This window comes from Gavia stellata, chromosome Z (genome assembly GCF_030936135.1).
Source record: "Gavia stellata isolate bGavSte3 chromosome Z, bGavSte3.hap2, whole genome shotgun sequence".
NCBI lineage: Eukaryota > Metazoa > Chordata > Aves > Gaviiformes > Gaviidae > Gavia > Gavia stellata.
Genome location: NC_082637.1, coordinates 56,052,698 through 56,078,875, shown reverse-complemented (window position 1 = coordinate 56,078,875; position 26,178 = coordinate 56,052,698). Strand labels below are relative to the sequence as shown.

Sequence of the window (26,178 nt, the reverse complement as noted above, 5' to 3'; positions counted from 1 at the left end):
ATGCACTTAGGCATATGCTTGAAGTTCAACTTCTTTATTACTGAATTAAAATTCAGCAATTCTCACTGCAAACCCTTCCACTTTCTTCCTGAAATACTAATCTCAATAAATATAAAAGCAAGTACAATCATGAATAAGGAAGAACCCTTCAACTTTTCCTCTCCTTTGCGTGACTGGCCAAACAAAGTACGGTTAACCTAATGAAAGCCAGACATGAACCGCTGTTGCTATTACCCCATCCCTGTCAAAAACGCAACTAATTTCATCAGGCCAGAAGCAGAAATAAGGGCAATTACTCTGGAGATTATTTCTAAAACACTTAGACTTGTCCAAATACTTTCGACAGTTGTCACATACTTACACTAAATCCCAGTTACCTATGCTACACCTGCTGTGTCTTTACAAGCTCTTTCTCAAGGCTCCCCCAGCCAACAAGAGACTGGCATTTTTTAATTGCTATAAAGCTACCATTCTCCCCACGCAGCTGCACAAAGCTTCTGATTATTAGCTAGAATGCCTTTTTTTTTTTAAGAATCCACAAATTTGGGGGGCAAAGACTGTGTTTTAATCCATTACTATCTTCTGATCATCATGCTGAATGTGTTTAGTCTACATGCAAGAAGTAGAAGGCAGTATTTAATTACCATGACAACACTTTGAGGTCCTAAAGGAAACTACTGAAATGAAAGTCCGAAATGAAAGGACTATTTCAAAAAATTCAATTTGGTCTATTTATCAGACTGACTAAATCACATCTATGGCAAAGACATCATGCTGTTGTTACCCAAACAAACAAGAAAGACGAACGCTGGGACAAAAGTCAATTTTAACATTACAAAACTGAGGAACAGAGAAACTGGAGAGACATGTCCAAAGTTACATAAGAATTGACTATGGGTTTCTTGTTATCTATTCCTGTGTCAGTCACAAAAGAAACATGCCTCCTAGAGAGTGTTGCTGCAAAACAGTTCTTTGATGGTCACACCTTTGAATACAACAGAAATATTTGGATAGAATGAGGTGGAACAAGGAAAAATAATGGCAATGTAGATATAAGTGGTAAAAAGGTATTTTAACCAGGTGTTAGAAAACATGAAAATTGTGAGAAGTAACGTTACTTGCCATTAAACTGAGAAGAGCTAAAAAAAAAGTATGATTCACAATTCACCCACATGCCAGTTTTCATTCTATTTTGGAAGCCTAACAAGACTCCTTCTCTAGTCACAAGGCCTCTTTTGCCTCATTCTGCCTGTCAAATGATAATTTTAAACTTAAGTCATTGTGATGTTATTTCTAATCATGGATATTCTACTATATTGATAGAATTAAACCTGCTACAGAGTTAAGATTCAGCAAAAAACATTTTAACTTATCACTTAATACGTTTAGGCCATGTTCAAACACAACTGCTGAGCCAGTAAACTTACCTTAAAAAGGACCGACAGTTCCCAAAGAGAACTCCCATTCTGAGAAAAGCTGTTGCCTTTGTTGCCATTAATGACTGCAAGATGCAGCCATGTAGTGACATCACTGGTTAAGAAGCTCTCAGGCATTTGTTGCTACCTGCATGGCTTAGGAATGTGGTTCAGCCTACAGTTCTGAGACTGAACTTGTATCAGTTAACTACACAGCAAGCATCATCCTGACACAGTTTATGACAGCAGTTTTTTGCAGTTACTGAGGCATACACTGCAAAAGAATGACACCTGCGTTTGTGCCGCTGGAAAGGCTACAAACCTTACCACAACCAGCTGCAAAAATATGGCAATCAACTGTGAATCCAGCGCACAAATCCACATCTTTTGCAATCACTCAAGGCTACCATTTCAGATGACTGGGTACTCTGCACGTTGCACCAATGATAAGAGCTCATCTGGAGAATGGGATAAACCACACTAAAGAAAGGGTAAACACAGGCCTACCGGCCCACCAGCAAGCAGAGGCACCTCAAGTCCCCTCTCACACCTTCAAGTATTACAGGGTCACAGAAGCAGCTCTTTTCCCTTTCAGGAAGTACCAGCCACTTGGAAACCACCCCGACCAGAGCACGGCGTCCCCACGCAGCTATCCCCCATGCTGTCCCCGCACTGGGGAGCGCCCCTCCTCTGGGGGGTCGAGGGGAAAAGGAGGGAGAGAGGAACGTCTGACCATGGTCCGGCTCCGGAAAGGCGGCAGCCAGCGCCCCAGGGCAGGCCAGGGCCTGCCACCCGCCACCAGCGCGGCCATCGCCTTGGCGACCGGGCAAAAGCCATTGCGTCACCGGAAGCGACCTGCGGCGCGCGGGGCGGGGCGGAAGCGGGGGCGGTGCCACCCGGCCGGGCAGGTACCCCCCTGTGCTGCAGTGCCCTGGCCCCGCCCCCGCAGGCCCCGCCCGCTGTAGGTCCCGCCCCTTTCTCCTCAGCCGCGGCCGCCTCCGCCGCGGGGGGAGGATGAGGGGGTGCCGTGGCGCGGCTGGTGCTGCAGCCGCGCTCGCCTGATCGGGCCTGGCGGTTCCCCGGCGGTTCTCTGCGCCGCCTCGCATCTCGCCGCCGCCGGGGCAGGCCGTCGCAGCGAGTGGATGCTCAGCGCCTGCCCGCCGCCTGGCGCCTAGCGGGCACCGCCAGGGCAGGGACCCGCGGACGCCATGGGCTGCTGCAGCTCCGCCGCGCAGGTGAGCGGCCCGCGCCTGCCGCCAGGCCCTGCTGCCCCCCTCCCCTTTCTTCCCCTCCACTGGCCTTGCTGCTTCCCGCTGCTGGGCCCTGTGACACCCGCCTGCAGCTCTGCTGTCCTCCATGGCTGTCCCCCCTCTGCCCCCGTCCCCAGGTCTGCCTCTCATGCTCTCCCATGGCTATGCACCCGCTTTTTTCCCCTCTGTAGCCGTGGTCTCCGGCGGCCGTGCATCCCCATGTACCCCTCATAGCCCTGTTCTCCCATGGCTGTGCACCACTTTGCTCCCTCCCACCACCTTAGCCCTGCTCTCCCATGGCTGCGCACTTGCTTGCATCCCCTGTAACCATACTGTCCCACGGCTCTGAACCCCTTGCTTTCCCTTCCTCTCTCGTGCCCTGCCAACAGCTCTGCTCTCCCATGGCTGAGAACGCGTTACTCTCCCCTCCCATAGTCCTGCTCTCTCGTGGCTGTGAACCCATATACCCATCCCTCCCCCGCCCCAAGCCTTGATGCACATAACTGTGCAGCATTTTGCTTCCCCCTAGAGCTCTGCTCTTACTCCTTATGGCTGTGCACCCCCTTGTTCATCCCCCATAGCCTTGCTTCCACCATGCTACGTGCTTCCACCCTCTGCATTGTTCTGCACACTGTTCTGTGTGCTGCTTCCCCTGTGGATCATCTTGCCCTTCTTCCCCCAGCCCTGCTATGGCTTTCCAATCTTTGCCATACTGTGCTCCAGTCCTCTGCCATGGCTGCAGCTGCATACCTGCACCCCTCCCCTGCCATCCCCATATTGCCTTGCACCCCTGTCCTATGGCTCCGCACTTCCTCCTCCCCTCTGCCATGCCTCGATGCACCCCCCTATATAGCTGTGCACTCCCTCCCCTTCCCCGCAGCTTTTCATTTGGGGTCCTTACTGCCCCACCCCAGAGAGAGGAGACATCTCATGGGAGGAAACTTGCCATGTTCAGGGCCTCCGCCAGGTCCACTGCCTCTGGAAAGCAAGATGGTCTTAATCCCAGCCCCCTTCCCCACTCCACGGCCAAGGGTTCAGGTGCCTCCCTGCATCCTTTTCCCTGTGTGTGACTGGCCCCATGCACATCTCTTATTTCCAAGCTTGGTTTTTCTTTCTTCCTTCCCCCTCCTCCCTTGCTCTGCTCTGCCCTTACTGACTCCTTTTTTTTTTTTTCCCCCAGAGTGGTGCTGCCAAGCAAGGCACAATCAGGAGCTCCACCCAGCGCTCTAGTTTGCGGCTTTGCTTCCCATTTTAACTTTCCCTTTGAACAGCATGACCAGGGCTATATTGTTTTTCACTTGGCTCCCTTCTGAAGTCTGTAGGGTGAGCGATCATGACTAACGCTATGGCTGTGCTTTGCTTGCTTGTAAATGTTAGTTTCCTTTGGCTGTGTCACTTGCGGTGGCTGAATCCACCTTCCAGCAGGCTGCTTATGTGGGAAAGTCCGTCTCTGCTGTCCCAGATGACTCATCACAGAGATGACTTTTTGTAGTTCATCCATTCAGGCAGACTTTTTTTTTTTTTTAAAAAAAAAAAAAGCTCTGTCCTTCCAATGCAAAACACTGCAGAGAGCTGTCCAGTTGCGATGGGGAAGATCCTTTCCATACAGAAAATTGTGCTGCAAAGAGAAAGGCAATCAGCTTTATGGTGCATGAAGATATGGTTTGAATTTCAGAGAGGGACATATATGCCAAATGTTAGGGGAAGATTTTAAAATTTTTCAGTCACTGCAGTAGACTGCCAGGGGAGGTTGTGGAGTCTGTACTGTTTGAGGTTTGCTAAAAAAACATGTTAGATAAACATCTGTCAGGAGTGGCTTAAGGAAAGCTGATACAGACTTAGAGCACTGAGAGTGAAGTTGATGTTTTGAAGTAATGTTTTGAAGTCTTTTCCAACCTTATTTTCTGTGATTCCTACCCAAATTGCTTAAGTGTTTAATAGTCCCTTTCTAGCTTTTCTTTATGAATTTGAATTGCTGTTCACTGTTACGTTCTGTTATTAAATGAAAATGCAGGCTTATTTGTGGGTAAAAAGAAGAAGAAAGCAGAAGAAATATAGGATCAGATGGTTTAAATACCTGGCTTGTTTGTAGGTTTCGGCTAACTGATACTGGTTTTCAGTCAAATTTGTGTTCCACTATCAGGGCGCATGGTGTTAATAATATGCTACTGAACCTTTCATTTGCTTTCCTCATGTGTGGCAAGATGTAGTACAGTAATTGAGCTTTGGATCCCATTTATGTAAGTGAAGCATAAAGAATGGTTATTTATTTAATTTCTTAGCCATGAGCAACTGTGTGTCTCCTCAGGAAATCCAAAGCAAAGGCTGGTTGCTGAATATATTATCAGCAACAGTTTTGCCTTGTATATTGATTGCAGAAACCTTGCTACCAACAATACAGCATTACATTAGAGCCTAATGTCTCTCTTATCCACCCTTTTATCATTAACAATAAATGTTGTGTTCCTCATGTACCATTGTTTTTATACTTCCCCCTCCATTATTTCCTCCTGAGCTCTCCTTGAGCAGGGGTCCATCAGACGTTCCTTCATGTTGCCTCGCTTACTTCTTGCTTCTCCCTGTTTAGCTTCATCTTGTTCTTTGACATACAGTCTCTCCTCTTATCATGGACTCCTCACCCTTATTTCTTATGACTTTGTTTTTCAAGTTGATTTCTCATTAAGTTTATTCTTCAGCTCTCTAGCCTATTTGATCTTCGTTTGCTAATTCCCATTTCTGTTTCTGAGAGAAGTGATTACTTCTGTTTCGATTTTGCCAGCCATCTTATCTGATTACTGCATCTCCAAGTCCCTTTCTCATGACTGCCACCTCCTCATCTCATTTATGATAAAGCACCTACCTGTGACTGGTTGTTGAATGAGGCAGATTTCTTTGATGTCTTCTTCCTAACTCTTATTTCAGACTCAATTATCCCCCCCCTTTTTTTTTTTTCCCCTCCCCTGAAGGCATTTCCTAGTTCCTTTGCTTTGCAGGCTGTCTAGAGCTCTGCCTTAGGCTTTTCCCTGTGTCTCTGCCCCTGCAGAATCTAAAGGTTTCCAGAGAAAAACTGATTAGAATTGGCATGTTTACCTTTGCTCAGCACTCTTGCCTGCTACTTACAGTGATGGATTCTTGTGTTTACTCTCTGTTTTTTCTACTTTTAACTGCTTGGCCTGACCCCAAAGCCCCATGCATTCAATTTTTCTGTTTTAATTCCAAACTTCTGTTTTTTACCTCCTGCTGCCATCTTATTCCCTTCCTAATTTTATTCTGCATTACTATCCTCCATCCTTAAAGCTGACAGTCAACTCTAGTCTTCTTCCCTTCTTTTCAAACTCCTGGAACAGAAAAATTTACGTTTGTTGTCATACATTCTCTCCTCTTTCTTCATACTAAATTCATTCCAATCCAGGTTTTGTGCTCCACTGAAATTGCCTTCATTAAGATCTCCACAGGCTCCTTCTGGCCAAGTTGCAAGGATTCCCCTTCTTTCATACCCTCCTTGATCTCTGCTGTTTTCACTACTGTCTGTAATCCTCTACCACTGGATGTCTTATTCTCCCTGGGCTTTTGTAATATTGTCCTCTTGTTATTCTTCACTGCCTTCTACTCCCTGGTTTTTATTTCTTCTTCTCTACAGCTGTCTGTGCTTGTACTTCCAGTATTTTTTCCCCCTTTTGTTAACTTACCTCCTATTCTACCAAATTTTTCAACCTGAACTGCTGTGAGTGATGTTAACTTAATACAACCATACCAAGCTTTCTTCCAGGTGTACTCATTCTTTCCTGTTGTTCCACTGCTGTTTTACCTGTTGAGGTGCTTCAATCTGGAATACTTCTTTCCAGTGTTTGTTCTCTTTTCTTTTCCATTTTGGTCTTATGCCATGCTTGCACGAAGTTCTTTCACTTCCCCTGGTGTAGTATCTTCTGTGATCTGCACTTGTTCTTTATCGTCACAACCGGAGTTCTTGTTTACCTGTTGTTCCTTTTTGGTGTTACAACTGTGTCATCCTCTTTGTTTCTTTAGCAGCTTGTGCTATTCTTTACTTATTTGGATGGACTTAGCTGTATTTTTGTTGTGCTTGCTGTCTCTTGACTCACCATCTTGAAGCTTGAGCTTGTTGGGAAAACTTTGTGCAATGTCAGCTACACCTTACAGTTGTTCTCTTAGAGCAGTCTGTGTACTCTGCATTAATTATCCAGATGACCAGTACCTCCTAACCCTTCTTTGAACTGTAGTTGTTTGGCCAAAGTGTGCTGACCTATACGAGATTAAAACCTTGTAGTGGACAGGAGAAAAAAACCCCACACCTCTGTGTATCTCCTGTCTTGCAGTGCTGTTGGTTGTCAATACCTTCATGTGGTTTCAGCCCACTGTCCTCCCTTGCCATATCTTTATCATGAGCTTCTCAAGATGAGTGATTCTGTCTAGGTGCATCTCTTTCATTATGGATCTGCTGTGCAGCAAAGCTTAAAAAGTTTTTACTTGTTTTTGATACAGATGGGATTTTTGTTGTGCTTTTTGATCTTCTCTTCTAAATGCTGGGATCTTTTGAGCGAATGGTGCCGAAGCTCTGAGTTGATAGAATAATCAAATTTCTTTCAAATCTTTAGTTTCATTGAAGAAGAAAAATGGAATCTGCATTCCAGTGGCAATACTCTCTTCCCTTTCTTTTCATTATTCTCCTTCATCAGTGGTATTTTCTGCTATGTCACAGAATTAGTCCATTATAAAAATAGATTTGCAGGACGTAACTGTTGGAGCTCATCACTCCCATGTCACCATAACTGTTAGGCTGTGCTGTAAATCTGTTTGATTCAAGTAATCCGTACAGGTTTTGGGTTTTTTGGGTGTGTTTCTTTTTAAGCAAGCAAATTTACAGCGTAACTCAGATTGTTCCACTGATCTGGTTTATAGCACAGCTCCACAAAGTTTGCACTGTTATATTTGAGGGGACAGAAATTCATAGTTCATGAAAGGGAACAAGCTGTGGGGAGAAGTGGACCTTAAACTGCTTTGTCTTTGGAGTAGTTGGGATACAGAATGCATTCTCCTTTCCTGCTCTTCTGCAGTTGAATTCAAGTGGCTGATTGTAGTTAAAAGGCATTTGCTTTGGCAAGGTGTTACAGGAAGCAAGGCAACTTACTGAGATCTTGGTGTTTGTGTTGGGACTGGGAAATACTCTGTTTATTTTATCCTTACAGCTTTGTATTTTAGTGGCTTAATCTAAGATATGTGTGAGAGAAGCTTGAAATTTTACTGGAAATTGGAGGAATGACTGGGATAAACAAAGCACATGTTATTCTTGGTGGTTTTAGTGGTGGCATTGGTTTTTACAGACTAAAAGAACTTCCCATTATAAGAAGAGATGAAGATAGATCATCCATTCATTAACTTTCCCTTAAGCATATGCTGTCAAAGCAACACAGAATGAATCGGGAGTTCCTAACTTTCAAAAAAAAATTGTAGTTCTGATGAAGGGTCTTTTCCGAGCTGTTATGTACAATACAGAAAATTAATTGTACTTCAGCCATATCTTCAGTTGTCAGAGGTTCTTGCAGTCAAATGTCTGAATGTAGGGGCATCAAAACATGCCTGTTTCATTGTGGATGTCTGTATAATCATGGAAGCAGACCAGCTGAATAATGGTGTTGATGGGCAGAAACAGAATGAGTTGTGAATTCTACTTCCGGGAGCAAGGAAGCTTGATTTCCCTTTCAGTACATCGACACAAGATGAAGCTTCCCTTCTAGCCTCTGGCAAGCAGATACAGTATGAAGGATGAAGCGTACAAGCAGGATCCAAGAACAGTGGAATGAGTCAGGCATCTCATGTAGTTGATGACTACTTTTCTTATTTCTAGTCTGTGAGCTCTGTTCATTTCCTGTGAAGCATGAGGTATGCTTTTACAAATGCTGTCACAACCAACTGCACAACCTGCGCAAATAATTCCTTTTGATCTTAAAGTAGAAAGAAATATTTCAACTACATAGATACTTGTAAGTACTCTTTGAAATTCATTGAGTTTTTCCCACTGAGGACTAGCTCCTTCTGAAGTTTAGACTATCTTTCAGTTGTATCACATCTTAAAAGTTTTAAGTAGCACATTATTTCCATGGAACTCAAAGATCGACTTTTTTTTAAAGTGCTTCGAGAAACGATAGTTTGGATTGAGAACAAGCATGGGACATTGCATCCTTGTAAGACATTTTTTTTGTAAAGTGAGAACACTTTGGAAAGGATTTATTATCTTGCATTACTAATAGTGAATGCTAAATCCAAAGCTTATGTTATTGTAACCTAATTGACATCTAGAATGCTGTCAGCCATCAGACTTTTAGGTTAGTAATTGTGAGAGTATATTGAGTATCATCCAACTGGCTGCTTTTATTTTTCATTATGAAGAAATGACAATGTTTGTTACATAGGGAAGTTTTCCACTGTCTTTATGCTGTTTACTCTAAAGGCAAGCTTTGCACTAACTGTGCATGCCATTTTCTCCTTTGGGCCGACTATAATTTTTGTTCCTTTGAGCTTACCTCTGTGGTTTATTTTGTGGAAATCAAAACTTGCAAACCAACTTGACAGAAACTGTGTCTTTGTTATTTTGTATTTGAATCTTTCTCACTTGAAGGAGTTCTTGGAAAATTGTGTGTATCTTATGCTTTGCTGCTAAAAACGGTTATGCAGAGCGTTGCCAGGTGACCTCTACCTGTTGACTAAACTGATTGCTAATTTTTTCCTCTATTTGTTGAAACTATACTGGGAGCTTTTTTGTGTATACATTTTAGAGAACAAATCTGTATTGGTGAATATCTAATAGGGTTCTTTTAGGTCTTCCAGCCACTTCAAAGTTTCACAGATTTGTGAAGTAAATAAATTTCACTGCATTGATTGGCCTCCTGTCCCTTGGCCCCCTCTTTTTTTTTTAATCTTCTAGTTAAGCAAATTTCTAATGTGGAATAAAAGTGTACAATTGTACGACAAAAGCCTCAAGAACACGTGCATACACATCTAAGAAGAAGGAAGAGTCAGCTTCATTTTGAAGTTCAGTTTTACAGTCCTGAGATTTAATTTTCTCCACTTCAATATGATTTTAACACCCAGTATGCAATGCACTGCAGGAGTAGGAGATGATTGCAGTATATAGGAAAGCTGAGATTCCATACTGCATTTTCACATGCTAGCTTCTAGCTGTCGCTGTTTTAACCAGTGATATTGCTAGAATATGGTGGAGGGTCATGGTGAGCAGAACATGGTATCTTGTGCCTAATATCCTCTCTTAATAAATGTGATGTAGTTAAGCAGCTGTTTACAGCAGAAATTAACTCTGGCCTGTTTTGTTTTTGTTTTAAATTGAAACCACTCTTGCTGCTCTGCAGATACATTATTTGACTGAGGAAGAGACCTCTGAATGTTGTATACAGATCCATAGAAACAAAACAGGAAACCCATTGAAGTGTTTTGTTCAAGGTCATGATAACCATGTCCTGGGAATGCTTTGTCAGAGTCCTCCTAGTTTGCTATGAAAATCTGCAAAATAATTGCCTGCTTATAAGGGAGTATGCTTATGTAATACGCTAAGGGCTTGACACATTATTTCCCTTCCCATTCTCCTCCCACCATTTCTTCCATAAATCAGATAGAGCCTTCTTAGCGTTGGTGCCTGTTAATCTAATATGCTTTCAATGTCCTCAAGCACTGCCCTCTTATTGTAATCCTGAGTGGTTTTCTCTGGTGTTACGCCAGAATTTTGGACATGTAAGTCAGGATTTTGTATTTAAGAAGCTATGTAAGCTTTGCTGCGCCCTCCCCTCCCCCAATGTAGGCTTAAAATTTTTGTGATCTTTGTTAGAGGAAATGGGGAGAAAAAAGGTTCTGAGAAGTTTTTATTGTGCTAATAACGTCCTTTAAATGTAACTGAATACGGCTATTGGTTTCTCAGTTTCCAACATAGCTCTGTCTTTTGGCTTTTGTACACAGTGATATGGAAGAATGCATATGGCCAATGTATGCAATAGTTCATAGTGTTCAGTGCAGTGCCACAAGGACCATGTTTGTGTTGACACATGCAAATATGAGCCTCTAACCTCACAGAAACCTCCACCAAGTAGGCCTTTGCCTTTGAAAGGTAGGAAGTTCTTCTGCAAGGATTGTAAATGCAGTACAAAAATACATGATTTTATGATTTTCAGTTGACAAACCTATTTGAATGTAGGATGCATTTTGAAAGAATACTTAGCAAACTGCTATGAATGTCTCTAGCAAATGGCAATTTCGTTATTTTTCACATCAGTACTGTGCAAGCCATGAGCTCTTAAAGAGCTGTTATGTTTTTGGTCTTGAATTCTGGCTTTAGACACTTTAAAAGGGTGAAAAATTTCTTCCAGAGAAAATTACTCATCACACACAAAGAGAGTAGAAAGAACAGGGGCAGCATTTTCTATGGAATGTCCTTCATCTTTTGTGGAGACCACTAATTGGGGAGTTCTGCTATGGTTTTTTTTCTTTCCTAATGCCATGTTGTGATAAAGCTAACACATTTGGAAGCAAAGTGTGTATTGTAGTTGAACAATGTTTTACGAGTCCAAAGTTTTACAAAACGTTTCGTAATTTGTGACTTGCAGTCTCGTAGTAAGAATAAAATCTGAGAATCTGTTAAAACAGGTTGATGTACAAGTAGAAAATTCAGTGTGATGAAGTAACTTGGTAGGTGCAAAGTATCTTCAAAAGTGAACTGTTGTTTTTGGTTGGTTTTTTTAATGACTGCTTTTTATTAATGATTAAGAACCATGGATCAATGCATCAAACATGCATTGAAATGGATATTTTAATCCCCTGAAAAATATTACTGTTTTATTCATAAAGTGTCCTTACTTATTGCTGCTTTCAAAAAAGTAATTAACAATGTGTAGTGAAGAAAAGAAACAATAACTAAATACTTTGAGGGTTAAAAACTGGGCTTTTGTCTGCAGATGGCCTGATTTCTAAACTTCAAAACCTCAGCAGGTATGCTGATCATGTCAGCTCTTTATTTAATCAGCTGTGTAATGTTTCAAGATAAATATTTAAGTTGCAGACTGAGATGGAAGCATGTAATAAATGAGCTTTAGAAGTAATATTTAATATGAGTTGCCTGAAAAGATGAGTGGAAGATGATATACAACACAGCATATGTCAGATTCATAAGTGAAGTCTCCCATGTATGAGTTTTCAGGGTAAACATCTTTATAGTACACCATCAAAAATGTTTTAAGTGCTGTCTTACGTGCTCTCAATTTTGTTTGCATTATGTTGAAAACTCATAAATACTGTGTGTAGAGTATGAGAACATTAGTGAAGTAGCAGGTGTGGTCACGTTGAATTGGTGGTATGCTTAGTCTCTGAAGGGAAGCAAAGTATAAATTCATTACCCTTTGGTGGATAACTTTAAAACTTTACACCATAAGAAAACTTTTCCTAGCAGATAATCTGAGTTTTGTACTTATGAAGAGCAGAGGCATCTTTTCAGTGGACAAGGTGTTGGAGAACAAGTGATGATGTGGAGTTATTACGCAAATAAGGACGTGGATGCTTATATGTAAAGTACTGGCTCTCAGTAAAATCCAAAAGCATGACTAACGTCTGCTTTGCAGTAAATTGAACAATAAAGTGTTTTGGAATGAGATTGAAGCAGAAATTCCACAAAAACGGGCGTTAGACACCCCCGTGGTTTGCATGTTCTGTAATGCAGTCCCTTTTGGAATTGCCCAGAGGCATTTGGGCTTGTTATCCAGGGGGTCAACATGGAGGGCACTTGCAGGGAGCAGTGTGTATTGTTTTCCTTTCTTTCTAGAGATGACTGCTACTTGTAGCTGTAATAATATTACAGTGACAAGCTCACTTGCCCCTAGAAGTGGGAGACATAGCTTCGGTTCTGTAAGTCTGGGGGAATTCCAGCATCTGCCTCCCAGGGCAATGCTATCACCGTCAGGCTCTTTGGGGTAGGACCAATACTGCTCTTCCCCAGAGGCAGATCCAGGACAAGTCTACACTAAGAATTTTTTTGGTGTGTTTATGGAGATACTTTTATTGATACAGCATAATTCATTCTTCCAGGGAACTGGTATAGTTTAGTAGAACGGAAGTCTGGGTTTGCTGGTGCATGTTCCTCCTCTAGTAATGGAGGCATACCAACAATTTGCTGTATAATAAATCAGTTTTATTGTGAACCTGAGAGACTTGTCTGAATTCGTGAGAAACTGCAGTAAGCTACTGCTTGGTGCTTTATCTGAACACCTGTAGGTCACGCACAGGAAGTTTGTAGGTAAAAGTGAGCATTTTAACTAGGGCAGCTTCATGCAGTGTTCTTAGGCTTCACAATGCAGTAAACTAAGGGTTTTCAATAAAAAATTGTAAGATAGTTGATGAAGTCATGAACTGAAGATAGTCTTAACACTTCAAGACTTTGCTTTGGACACTTAGAGTACATTCACCACATGAAGATTTTATATAGAGAGCTAGTTTACTTGAGTTGCTACTTTTGTTCTCAGAATTGTACCTGTGTGATGAAGTGAGTGTGGGTTTTTTTGAGGTTTAGGTTTTTTGGCACTTTTTTAGGAGCAGTGTGATCCAATCTTCAGAGTAATAGAAGATTCTAGAATAATTATAGACTTCATTCTCCTTAGAGGTAACAAACATAAACCTTCATATTGGCATTTTCAGGGACTCTAGGCTGTCTTTATTTGTGAAGGTGTTAGAAAATGTCCATGCCTTTTCCTTCCCTCTCAGTATGAATTCCTTTGAGCAGTGTATAACAGGTTAAAAGTTGCCTAATGCTTTTGTTTGAAAATGTGAAACAACTTGCTAGATTTTAATTTTATATTCTGATACTTTACACACTTGTTCAGATCCATCATTTTCTACTAAGTTGGCTGTGTATGCAGAGAAATGCTCTGTTTTTCATCAAGTAGTTACTGATTCATGTTTATAGTGAGACACACTTAATCTACACCTGTAATTCGTATCATGTAGGTTGTAACCACTTTGTGATCAAAATGTAGTTCAAATGCAGCATACTGGTCATCATATTCACTGCAGTTTAACAGTAATAATGAAAGGAGAGGAATGGCTGGTAACTTCATTTGATGTCAAAATGGCTGCAGCTGCTTATGAAATAAGGGGCTTATGTCTTGATTTTAGGCTTCAGGTTAGAGCAATCTAGAAACATGCTAAACTATTAATGCTTGGGGTCAGGACTCATTTCCTCTTCCTCTTTAGGCTCTAGAATTAATATCTCTACAGAGGTGGAAGACGTTTCGTTAGGACGATATATAGCTGCTGCTAGTTCTTCTCTTAAAGGGCTGAATAGTGTAGAAAGGTGTGCCATGTCTTGGACAGAAAAATGCCATGCTCTCTGATAAACTGGAGAATTACATTCTTGCATTGCAAACATTTCAGTAAACTAGTAAATTATAGTTCCTCTTTTTCATGTGTGGTATGCTTCATGGTAAAGGCCATCATGTGATTTGGACTGTTTAGCTTGTTGAGATACATAAAATGAGTAAAGAATCAGTTCCTTAAATGGTCATTAGGAAACACTGACAAATGTTTCAAGAGCTGGGGATGTTCCAATAGCATGTGAAGCTGTAGTTTTAAACTTAGCTTGCAGGATAGCTTTGGGACTGGATGACTTCTTGGTAGCAACCTCTTTATCCTGGCTTGCCCATTTCTCAAGGGGAACTCAAGAGTGGACCATGCCTTTTGTGTCATTTTGTGGTGTGCACAGTATTGCAAATGGACCCACCAATTCTGAAGCATTGAACTTGCATTGTAGGTGTAAAATGACTGTATTGTGTAATCAGTGTGCTCTTGAAATAGACTGAATGCTATTCACACAATTTGGCACTTTATCAGAACCAGCCTTCCTTCTAGGAAAGGCAGGTTCTGCAGGACTCAGTGGCAGTTTCCCCCAGAAGATCCCAGTCAGGATGAGTATCTTTTTTTTGCCTCTAAGGACTGTTTATTAATGCTATGTATGCACTGTGGCTGTTTTCTCATATGTAGATAGATAGCTACAGTAATTTCTGAATTCCTTGATTTACGTACACAAACGGCAGTCATTTCTATTTACTCTCCTGTACTGAGCTACAGTCACATATACTCTAAATCCAGATGTTACCTCAAGGTGATAAAACAACAGAGAATTGGAAGGGGATGTAGTTAGATGAACATGGTTCTTAGGATGGGGTTTTATAACAAATTATCTTAAACTGCCACATCAGTAATAATATTCCTGAGAATTGTTAAAAGTACAATAAAAACCATCCTTTCATTTAAAAAGAGAAAAACCTGAAATATTTGCAACACAAAACTTTCAGTATCTTCTTATCATTATTGAAACTGGTTAGAAATTATAACAATGAATATTCCGGGTGTTTCTACAGTGACTACCTGCAGAGCAAAAAAACCTAAATTAAAGCTATTTGAAAAGTTACCTTATGTAACTCTTTTGTAGTAATTTAAACTGCTGGTAATTTACATATTAAAAAAAATGTTTGGCACAGATTACATACATTTCATTCATTCAGGAAACTACTTGTTTCCCCCCAAATAACTTAAAAATCATTGCTCCAACTTAGCTAACTAGGCAGTGATAGCTAATTCAGCAGTGATAGTTGATGCAAAATTCAGTTGCATTCCTGTGAGCTTAATGAAAGATTGTGGTTAAACTGGTGGTGCAGAAAAAGGGGCTGTAACAAAAGCTGAGCTATTCTTAAAAATCAGAAAACCTAAATAAGAAGGGAAAAAAAGAGATCAGGAATTGTTTCCACTTCATGAAGAACTATGGTCAGAACTTTCCTTTTGTTAGATATCGAAGGCTCTGATTGTACGGTGCAGAAAGACCAAAGGAAATTAGTCTTAGCTAGTTCCATGGCTTCTAGAACTATCAATTTGTTTTTTAGCTGGTTTCTGTGCATAAAAAACAAAATAAACCTATGTCACAGACACCCTTTTGAGGAACAAACAGGAGTTCAGATATTCATGCATACCAGTGTTTGTAATTGGCAGCCTAACACAAGAGTTCTGTGAAAGGTAGATGCATCTTAAATTTTCCTAAATTTTGTTAATGATCTTAGGGAGACGTGCAGTTGCTGTTGTGATTGAGATAATAAAAACTTGGAAGGTGGATATGATATAGAAGGGAAACTAATGGCCAGAAGTGGTTAAAACTTCAGTGTGTGTTGGTAAGGGGAGAGTAGTGGATGGATTTATTTTGTGAACTTATCCAGTCTTTAAGGAAAGGTCAAATAATGAATGAATGTAAACAGTGAAAGCAGTGAGGAAGTTTCCATACACTAGGTCAGTGTCTGGCAGTACTGTAACCCACCAGTTGAACGAACAGAAGTTTCAGAAATCATAAGTGGTCTTAAAGCATGGTATGAGCTGCTAAGGGGGGAATGGGCCAAATGCTGAAGTGCTGAGTATGCTAGGATCTGAAAAAACTTGGTAAATCTAGGCCTAATTATTTAGACGGATGAGTCATAATGCCATGTCTTGTATTCAGTATTCAATAGAATAAAAGTGGCCATTTCTAAGCGTAGAAAATACAAAAGCTTATTCTCAATGCCTGCAAATGGAAAACTGGATGTTTTGCAGCATCTTTGTCTTGTGTCAGAACCAGGTTGAAAGAAACAAGGAAACTAAACCAAAAGAATTTATTGCTTTTCAAGAGGGAATGTCAAAATGATTTGTGTGCATCTCTGTTTAAAAACTATTTCAGCTTTTCTCTTATTTTCTGTTATTTTTGTCTTGAAGTGGAACTGATTTAAACCAAATGCTGAAGTAGAAGAATATTGGGTCACTGTGCTTCATCTGCATGTAAGGTTTTGTCTAGCATTACTTACAATTAGGGATAATGAGCAATTTGTCCTGGATGTGGCCCTTCCAGGAGTTCGGAGCACCTGCACTTGGAAGCCTTCCCTTGAGCCAGAATGGCATAGCTCATGTAACTGGTATCTCATGAAGTTTAAATTGGTTTGGCTTTGCTGGCTGTGGACATTGCTTTAAAATTTTATCTTCTCTTGGCTTTCTTAACACTGTGTATGGTAGTCCTGGAGTTAGATTAGCAGTTTGCAAGACTGCTTTTCCTCATGCCTAGTGAATCCTCCTGTAGGATTTTGATGGGACATCCTTCATGCTGGGTCTCTTCTGAGGCTTGTTTTGGACTGAAAAATGTGAGGTTGTATTTGTTTGTTCTGGTTTGGTTTCATTTTTTGTCCTTAACTACCTGAATGAAGCTATGACTGTATTCTTACAACCTGTGTGTTCATATGCCAATCAGAATAGTCCTATACTCTCCAGTTGCTAGCTTAAACTCACTAAACGAAGCAAAGCCTAGAGTCTAACCGCTCCCTGCGTCTGCTTTTCATCCAGTGAATGTTACTCAGGCCAGTTATTCTCTGGGTTCTCCTTAATTCAGCCCATCTGTCTTAGTAGTAGCTTCTTTTTCTCCTTCCCGAAACATACAATCTGATCACCGCAAGATTTTAGGATTTCTTTCTGCTGCCTTTCTCATGATGTTGCAACATCCTCTGTTGATGGCAAATTCCATCTTTATCCTGATGTTGTTTCACGTCTTTGCTACTTACCCACAGCTTGATTATCCATATATATAATACTGCAGATGTTCTTTACTTGGCTTCTTGCTTCAGTCACATTACTCCCAAATTGTACATTGCATGAGCCATTTTCTGTTCAAAAAAATTTCTCTGTAACTCCTTGCATCTGCAGTCTCCTGCTGACATGCCGTATTTTTGCTTTTTTGTGCTCTTGTGCGTGTGTTGCACTCTGGTTGGGGTAGGTGAGTGCTTGTTTGGTAGCATCCAGTACAGCTATTACAGTTAATAGTGAAAGTGGTAACCATTGTTTTTGTGCTATGCTGATACCTGTAAAGAAGTGTATTACAGCATGCAGAAGAGACATAAATTCAGACCTGCTATTTGGTGCTGCAGTGGTATATTTTGGAAGTGGCAGGGAGAAAGAAATTTGGAGAGGGGATTCTATGTTTGATTTGGAGTGATTGGATGCAATGAATACCAATAAAATAGCCCCGTTTTATTTTGCGTTTGCATACAAGTACTTGCTGTCTTCAGACCACATAGCTCTGAATTCAACTCGAAAAGCCAACAACTGGTGTGCTGGCATTCTTCAGGCTTGTCGTCTGTAAGAGAAAGCCTAAGTTTAGACATCCAGCTCTCTAGGTGTGGGATTAAGACATAATTGTGTAAAATTAAGACGTAATTGTCAAATGGAGCTTCACCCAACAGTTCTGATTCGTTTTTCAGAAGTGTTGAGCTTGCTAAGTCTTCTGCAAAATGGACAGACGTAAACTTCTGAACACTCTCATCTGTGTTCTTGAGTAAATAACTCTTAAAATCAGCACAGAAGAGCTGTTATGGGCAGGAAGAGTGTTCCCAACCTGCGAATCTGTCTTGGAGAGACAGGCTCTTTTGCCTGCTTTCCCCTCTTGATTGATGGCGCTCGTGATTCTCTGTGCTGTCATAGCAGTACACAGGTAGTCCTGTGCTTTGTTAATGGGAAGAATATTCATAAAGAGCATAGCATAAATTATGAAAGCTCTGTGTTAAGAGAAAACTTAAAATTAATCAAATAATTTCAAAAATTTTTCTTTTTCTTCGAGGTCATCTAGCTTTCTTGCATCAGCAAATACTGAAGGCTCTTAAACTGTCTGGAGGAAAGGCTAAAATCAGTAGAAGTGATAATTTAGGAATGCAGGCAAAGCATGTCTGCTAAAATTTTATGGTATTTCCATTACAATGGGGACAATGCATAGTTTCCAGACTGCAGGACAAACAACATTTATTAGACTTTATGTTGACCATAGATTAACAATTTGTGTTGCCCAAGTGTGAAAATTATGGTCTGAGTATATATGTCTAAGAGTGTAGAGTGGACAGGGAGTAGTTGCTAGGGAGACATAGCTACCAACATCAAAGATGAGGATGAAGGCCTGTGAAGCTATGGAAGGAGATTTAGCAGGAATCCAGAATACAAGGAAGCAACTGTGAAAGAAACAGCAGGTAGATAATGGCAGCTAGCTTGGGTTGTAGCAAGGTCTGGAGAGAAGAAAGATTGGACAGGCTACTGGAGAAGGGCCTTGTTCTGAAAGTGTATAATTTCATACCATGTTAGTATGCTAGGTGATTAAATTGAAGGTTGGTAAGTATCTAGTGCCTTTTCAATTACCTCCAAGGGTACTTTTTGTTTAAAATTCCTTTTTAATTTTGTTTATTTTTAATTATGTTTTGGAGCAGAGTAAAGACTATGGACACAGACTGAATTCCTCCGCGTAACCTTCCAACTATGTGCTACACCATGGCATTTCAAGTTTCTTTTTCACATATAAATTGCAGTCCACTTAGTAAACAAAATGGATTACTTATGGTAACTGTGACTAGTCAGACAACCTAAATCTTTGCCAGAGCTATTCTAGAGGATGTCCAGTGGCTTTTAAAAAGCCTATTAAAAGATTTTGTTTGCAGATGTTGCAGAGAGGATTAAAAAACCCCAACAAAACAAACAAACGACACTACGCAGTGCATCTTACTGCTCCCTTTCTTGTCAAGGGCAGCTTACTCTTAAGGTGCAGCTACAGGTGAAATTTATCTCTGCTGTTTGTAAATAAAAGTAAATCTCTAAAGAATCCAGGGTTCTTGGAGTGGATTTAGGAATAGGAAGCATGAAGCTTTACATGTTTTATGCAATTATGGTTATGCTAATTATAACAAAATAAATGTCACAATCTTGTTGTAAATATTAAGATTGAATAGTGTGTTAAAATGTGAACCACCAGGCTCAGAAGACAGTTTTGTTGAATGAGTGCAGTAGAGTGCGTAACGGGACCTTTTAGCACCTCTCACTACTGATTATTGAGTAAAGTAAAAAGAAGTTTCACTGGTCAGGACTCAGAGTGAATTTGCAGTTTGAATTAAAAACATAAACATAATGTCTGCAAGTGGAACTTCCTTGATACAAGGTTGCAAAAGTAGCCAGAGTAATGCAAAGCCAGACTACTTAGAAAACTGCTTTTTGAAGCATGGTGCATGCAGTATTTCATTTATATTGTACCCAGTTTGTAGTTTTCTAATGGTAGTATTTGAAAAGGTTGCTTTGTGCTTGTGAATTAGAAAAAAACAGAGTTATGAATACCAAAAAACCACCTTGCTAATATCACATGAGTTATATGCTATAGATTTTTTCGATAAAAATCTGCAAAAATACATACTGGAGATAAAAGCTGTTGACATTTCATCCAACCATTCTGAAATTTTACCTCATGAGCAGCGAATTATTTGAATTGCTTACAACTGCCTCTTTATACTTTGCAGTAGAGCCTCCATCATTGAGTATTTCAACTTTCAAATACACAGCTTTCCGTTCTGGCACCTGGGCAATACTGACTAGGGATTTATTTGCTGAAATGTTAAGCTCAGCTGCCGCTTGGCAGGTAGAGTACTGTTCTTTTAAGAGCAATTTATTACCTCCTTTCTATGTGCACTGTACTTGTTAAAGCTGCCAATAGTGTTCTAAAACTTAGGAGCTTTTGAAAAGTTTAACCTTTTATCCTTCTTGGAAAGCGGATTACTGCATGGTAGCTGTGGAAGACTGCAATAGCAGATATTGTTGATTCCATGCCATTAGCTTCTCTTTTCTGTTAATAAAAAGAAAAAGTGAAAATAACCTGTTTTGTGGATAAATACCTGTAAAGTCCTGGGTAAATTACCTGTTTTCTGGATAAATAATTCTTCGTCGATCTAACTCCCAGTGGAGGCACTTCTTTTGAAGTGTCTTTCATGAGCCTCACTCTTTAAGTTTTTTGACCAAGCTGCTTCAGTTATATCAGAGTTTAAAGATAATTCCTGCTGTATGTTAATGCCCAGGAGAATAATTTTCTGCCTTTTTCTATTATGAGCAGAAGACAGTTAAAAAAGTGTTGTTAACCTCATCTCTCTCTTCTCACACAAGAGCTCCAAGCGAGAATGGAAGCCTCTGGAGGACCACAGCTGCACAGATGTACCATGGCTGCTCTTATTCATCTTCTTCTGCGTAGGAATGGTGAGTGAAACTCAAAGGATTCTGTGAATGTTATATAGTTGAAGAGTTTGCATTCATTAGAAAGAAGTTTTAAAACCCTTCAGTAACTTAGTCACTGGGTAAGGTCAGGGTATACTGGTATGGGAACCGTCAGCTGTAGAACAGAAATGGGTAGTATGCATATATCAAAGGCTGTTGGTAGGGATCCATAATTTATTGTTTATGCCAGTTCTTGCTCCAGCTCCTCTTCCCCTGAAACTCCAGTTTCATTTTGTAAGTGATTTTCAGTATGGTGAGGTATCACTTGACTCATGTTCCTTATGGGACTGTGGATGTCCCAGAAATGATAGCTTTGAGTCTGGTAAACAGTTCTGTGAATCACAGTAAACTTTTTGCTGAGAAACAAAGATTCTGAATATCAAACAGTTGACTGTTTTTTCTTGGATGCTTAGTAGAAGCACCTGCTATTAACAACCATATTACTAATGGTAAGATCTTTCTTTCCAAGTTATCCCAGCTTTGTCCTGTGTGATGAAACTGTCACCTTTCTCAAGACAGCCTCACAACACTGTGCACTTTATATTGAAAAAACAAACCTCCAAGAGCTGCAGATTAGTGAAAACTAGAAATGCACTTCTTTTCATCTTGTTTTGTTTCATGGACCTACGTGTGGTGTTCTTCCTAAACAGAGAATGTCACTGTCTTGTACTGCTGTGTTGCAAGCAGTAGCCCTTTGGAGTTTGGGACTTCTGTGTTGTCAGCTTTCTTTTGTACTGTCCCTTGGTCTCCGGTCTTTGGAATTATTCCATTGAAAAATTTCTTTTTCTTTCCCCAAGGTATTTGTCATTGGCTGTGCTTCAAATGCAGAGATGATAATGTTTTGTTTAAATCATATGAATTATATTCTCACTGTAATGTGAATATCTTAAAATCATAAAAAGCACAGTACTTCCTGAAACAAGCAGCTCTTTTTTGTGGTTGGTTTTTTCCTGCCTTTGTTGAGGTTCCTTGGTTACTCAGTCTATACCTGCCTGCTCCCCCAGTTATAAATTAGTCTGCTGTGGGTGAGTGTCCCAGACTTTCCTGTCTAAGTAATATGATATACAGAGCAATTATTGTATTGAGTCAAATACTCTGTTAGTTACTGTTCTAGGGGACTTAACTCAAAGGGTCAGGGCATCCCTGCACTTTGTAAATTAGCTCATATGGGGGAGGTATTGCATGATTTCTCTTACCCTGTATGTAGGGTAAAGAAAAAATTCTTGAACCAGCCAAGAACCTGAGTACTATTGTATGTAAAATGCATGCTAGTATGTCCTTTACGGAATAGTATGGCATCCGAGAAATTGAAAGTCAGTGCCGGAAATCAGCTTTAATTATTACTTGTGATAGCCTTTTGCTCACTTTGCCCTTGTTTTCACTTTGAGTATTAAGTCTGTAAGTGCATTAGTGCATGGCAAGAGAAAGATAACGACCAGCTTGCTGTCTGGAGTTTCGCTATAGTGATAGCCTGTCTCTCAGAGAAGGTCACTCTCCTGTATCTTCAGACCTTTAAAACCACCCACATTTTAACTGTTCCATGCCGACTTCATTACCTGTTGTCAGCATCTCATCTGATCCTGTTGCTGCCATCTGTTACTCAACGCATTTGTCTCAGCTGTTTACCCTGCTTCCCCTTCTCAAATCTTAGCTTGCCTCATCTGTAAAAACAGTTCATTGATGGTAGTGGAGTGAGCTGATGGTTCAATTCTCCCTATCAGTGATGTTGCTAGAGAGCTAATCATTCTTTTGGGGCCTGTCTCCTGTTCACATAATCACTGTCTTGATCTTGGTTTTGCTAGTGAATTATCTCTGAAAGTTCCCAGCAAGACCTGCCTGACATTGGGTATTTTCCACATTACTCTGTCTGAGCCATTCTTTTTGCTCTGTGTCTGTTTCTTTCCTGCATTTGAATCCAGCATCTAGAACCATAGTGGCCTTGACCTGGTCACTTGCTTTAGAGGATTACCTTAAAAGGAACTTATGTCAGATAGGCCTTTTTATTCTAGCTCATCTTTGAAAGCACATAATTTGAAGGAAAAAAAAATAAAATCTTAAAGCAAGAAAATCTGGACTGTCTGGAATCCTCTAAGATGCATACCACCCTTCACAACTCCAGCTTTGCTTGTAGCTCTCCTTCACTGCCTGCCCTTGACCTCCCTTCTGCTTCATCTACCACTTGCTGACAATATGACTCTCAAAAAATACACCTACAAGATTCTTAACTATGCTTGGATAGTATGCAGTGTTAGATGTCTGAATCCTCTTTTGACTTGCATTCGATTTTATAATTGCACAACAGTTCTCTGTGGATGGTCCTTGTCTTTCCTTTTTCAGTCTGAAAGAATTTTTAAAGAACTTCCACTTAGAAACAAATGAATTAGGCTGACTTTCCCAGCTGTCAAACAGAGTATTACTAAACTGTGGGGTTTTTTCTCCTCCAGGGTTTTATCTGTGGCTTTTCAATAGCTACAGGAGCAGCTGCAAGACTGCTTTCAGGATATGACAGCTATGGAAATATTTGTGGACAGAAAAATGTCAAGGTGGAGGGAATAGTCAACAGTGGTCTGGACCTCACACACAAGAAGTGAGTATGTGATTCAATTGCTTCATTCTGTAAATCAGTGAAGGCGAAACCTTTGAGAGCGGTTTTCAATAAATGGGAAAAGGGATATGCTAACTTGTTCCTACTTGTCCTTCTCCAATCTTCTCACCTAGAGAACAGCAATCTTTTGTAGCAACCAGCAGCAATCTTTTGTAGCAACCAGCAACAGCGCTTGGAGACTTTATGTTGACAGATGTGCAATATGAGTACAGCTAAGACATTGAGGAATTTCCGTTTCTTAGCATCCACTTCATGTAGGAGATTGTATCAGGCCACTGAAGAATCTTGTTTGTTAGAGTTTTAGGTATGACAAGTATTCTCGGATTTGGGAGCAGGCCTTTGATATCTATGTAGATATGGTTCACTTTTGATGTTGTATGCACAGTTTCTGCCACTGAGTTTAGGGGGAGATGGGATCTATCGACACATTAAAATGAGACTTAAAAATTTAAACTGTAGACAGAATATATGTAAGTGGCTTGTGGAGAAAATGCACAAAACTATTAAGCAGCACACAGCTCTTATTAAGCAGTGTCGTGTTAAAACACATACTTACAGGTCAGAATGAGCACAGATGTTTCCTATCTGTTGTGCAGAAAACCATCATACTGTCCTAGTAGTAGTGGAGCTGAGAAACAAGAATTCTGGACCGACGGGTTGAAAATCTGTGAATGCCTGTTGAGATCTGTCTGCCACACTCAGTGCTCAGAGTGCATCTGTACAACCTGGGTGACTTTAGAAAGTAAACTATTTAGTCTAACCTTAGAACAGTGGTATTAAGTGACAAAAATGTGTTTGTTTCACTGTTGATTACTTCGAAGAACTAAAAAGTTTTTAAATTCTGAGTATGATAGCCTTTTACTTCACACTTTACTTTCAGACTAACAGAAAATCCATAATTTGCATTAATTCTTTTGGGAGGATGCTTTCCTAAGATCTGTTTATTTTGAGTTGCTATACTAAAGATTTCTAAATATCTGATTTAAGATTTAATGTGGCTAGGTAATTGATATGTTACCAGAAGAGTTTGAGTTAAATAAAATAGCCTGAAACTTTTTACAGATTTCTTCTGTCAAAAGAATAATTTCTCAATCTAATCACAGCTTCCAAGAGGGTTGAAGGGCTCAAAACTTATGCAGCATAATTTTCCTACTTTTCTATATAAATATTTTAGTGCTTTCTAAAATCAGGTATATTCAATACAAGATTGTAATTCTTTTGTTGTGAAAGAAATTTTAAAATTATAATTTTAAACTTACCTTTAGAAAGAAATGGTGTCTGAGTTTGTTTGAAGGTGTTGAAACTCAGACACCTTATTGAAACATAACAATTAATAGTGTAATAGTCTCCTACATGACAGAAGTCAGGCCATCATGAGGAGAAACATCTGCCACTGCTAAGTGATTTCCTCATGTAAAGGCAAGATCGAAAGACAGCAAATAAAAATAGAGACTATTTCTAACACAGTTAATAGAAAGAGCCCATTGCTTGTCAAATTCTTAATAAGTTTCAAAAGGATTATGTTTTTCTAATAAAGGCTTGGCATGATCTAAGCAAATGAATGGATACATTCATATGGGATATCATTTTCTTCATTTGGTTGAGAGTGAGAGAAAACCTCCTACCAAGGCAGATTATTCTATAACTGTTTGCAGTGAAGTGCCTGGTACAGTCCAGGGTACCCAGCTTTGGAAGAGGACAGTTCTTACACAAGCGAGTGATCTTTCCCACTCTCAGACCCTATAGCTTTTTAAATTCTCTTGGCAATTTTTCAGAAGAAACTATCTGCTTTGCATCTGTCTCTAGCAGGTGGAGTTCCTGGAGTATCTTAGGTGCAGTTCATGGGAGTATTTAATGCTATTTTATAGGTGTATTTTTCAGACAGACTGTAAAAATAAACTCTTCTTCCTGCCTGTACATTTCAGATTGTGTAGAGAAAGAAAGGGCTTTAAGCTCTACAAATGTGGTTAAGCTCTACAAATGTGGTTCTGGAAACATGAAGTTATTCTCATTTCATTCTGCTTGCAGGGTAATTCTGTCTTCACTTCCCAGTCCAAGGCAGAAAAGCTAAATCATCTGTAAAAATAACATTTTCTTCCTTCTAAATGACAGCAACCCATAGGCACTATAATGAGGACGTGAAATGGATGTGGTCTGTGTGGATATGGAAATCTGGGTGGTAAGGGTGAAGAGCAGAGTCCTCACAGGGATATGATTTGATCCAAGTGCATCATATATGCTGAAACCAGTGAAGTGAAATGTTGGGAAGGAGAATTTTACCGCCTGGTCTCATCAACAAAGAGTGAATCAGGCATGTTTTTGTTTTTACAAAGAAAACACAGTACAGCTTTAATAGGCTATGCTCTAGAGTCAGACACAGGCTTATAGTCTAGCCCTGGAAGTGAATTCTCATTAAACCTATCTGGTTCAAATAAGCTCCTTGCTTTTCAAGTTCTGGGAGTTATAAGGGGGTTAAAAAATGACCTTTTATTTGCCAATAAATTATGACTATGGCAGCCAAATATAAGTCCCTGAAATGCTAGTTCAGTCTGCTTTTTTTTTTTTTTTTTTTTTATCACCAATACTTTGCTGCTCGGACATAATTCAGTTTGTGCTGTTCACTCAAGTATGAGAAGATGTGCATGTACTGCTATAGGGAAGAGTTAGGGTGACATTCCACCTTAACAGATGCCTTTGACTCAGGAAAATGCTTGGGGTTTAGATAGCAGGAAAACCCAGGGAGAGTTTGCAGCATGCATGCTGAGAATTTGGT

General features: G+C 40.2%; 1 protein-coding gene across 1 annotated transcript in view; it reads left to right on the top strand.

The window, feature by feature from the left end:
• Nucleotides 1–2,149: 2,149 nt before the first annotated feature.
• SLC44A1 (solute carrier family 44 member 1) overlaps nucleotides 2,150–26,178 on the top strand; it is a 65,347-nt gene continuing 41,318 nt past the window's right edge. Inside the window, exons 1-3 of the mRNA XM_059834024.1 lie at nucleotides 2,150–2,323; nucleotides 20,693–20,782; nucleotides 23,245–23,387. Of these exons, the coding sequence (XP_059690007.1) occupies nucleotides 2,150–2,323; nucleotides 20,693–20,782; nucleotides 23,245–23,387 (407 nt within the window). The remainder of the gene's footprint in view (nucleotides 2,324–20,692; nucleotides 20,783–23,244; nucleotides 23,388–26,178) is intronic.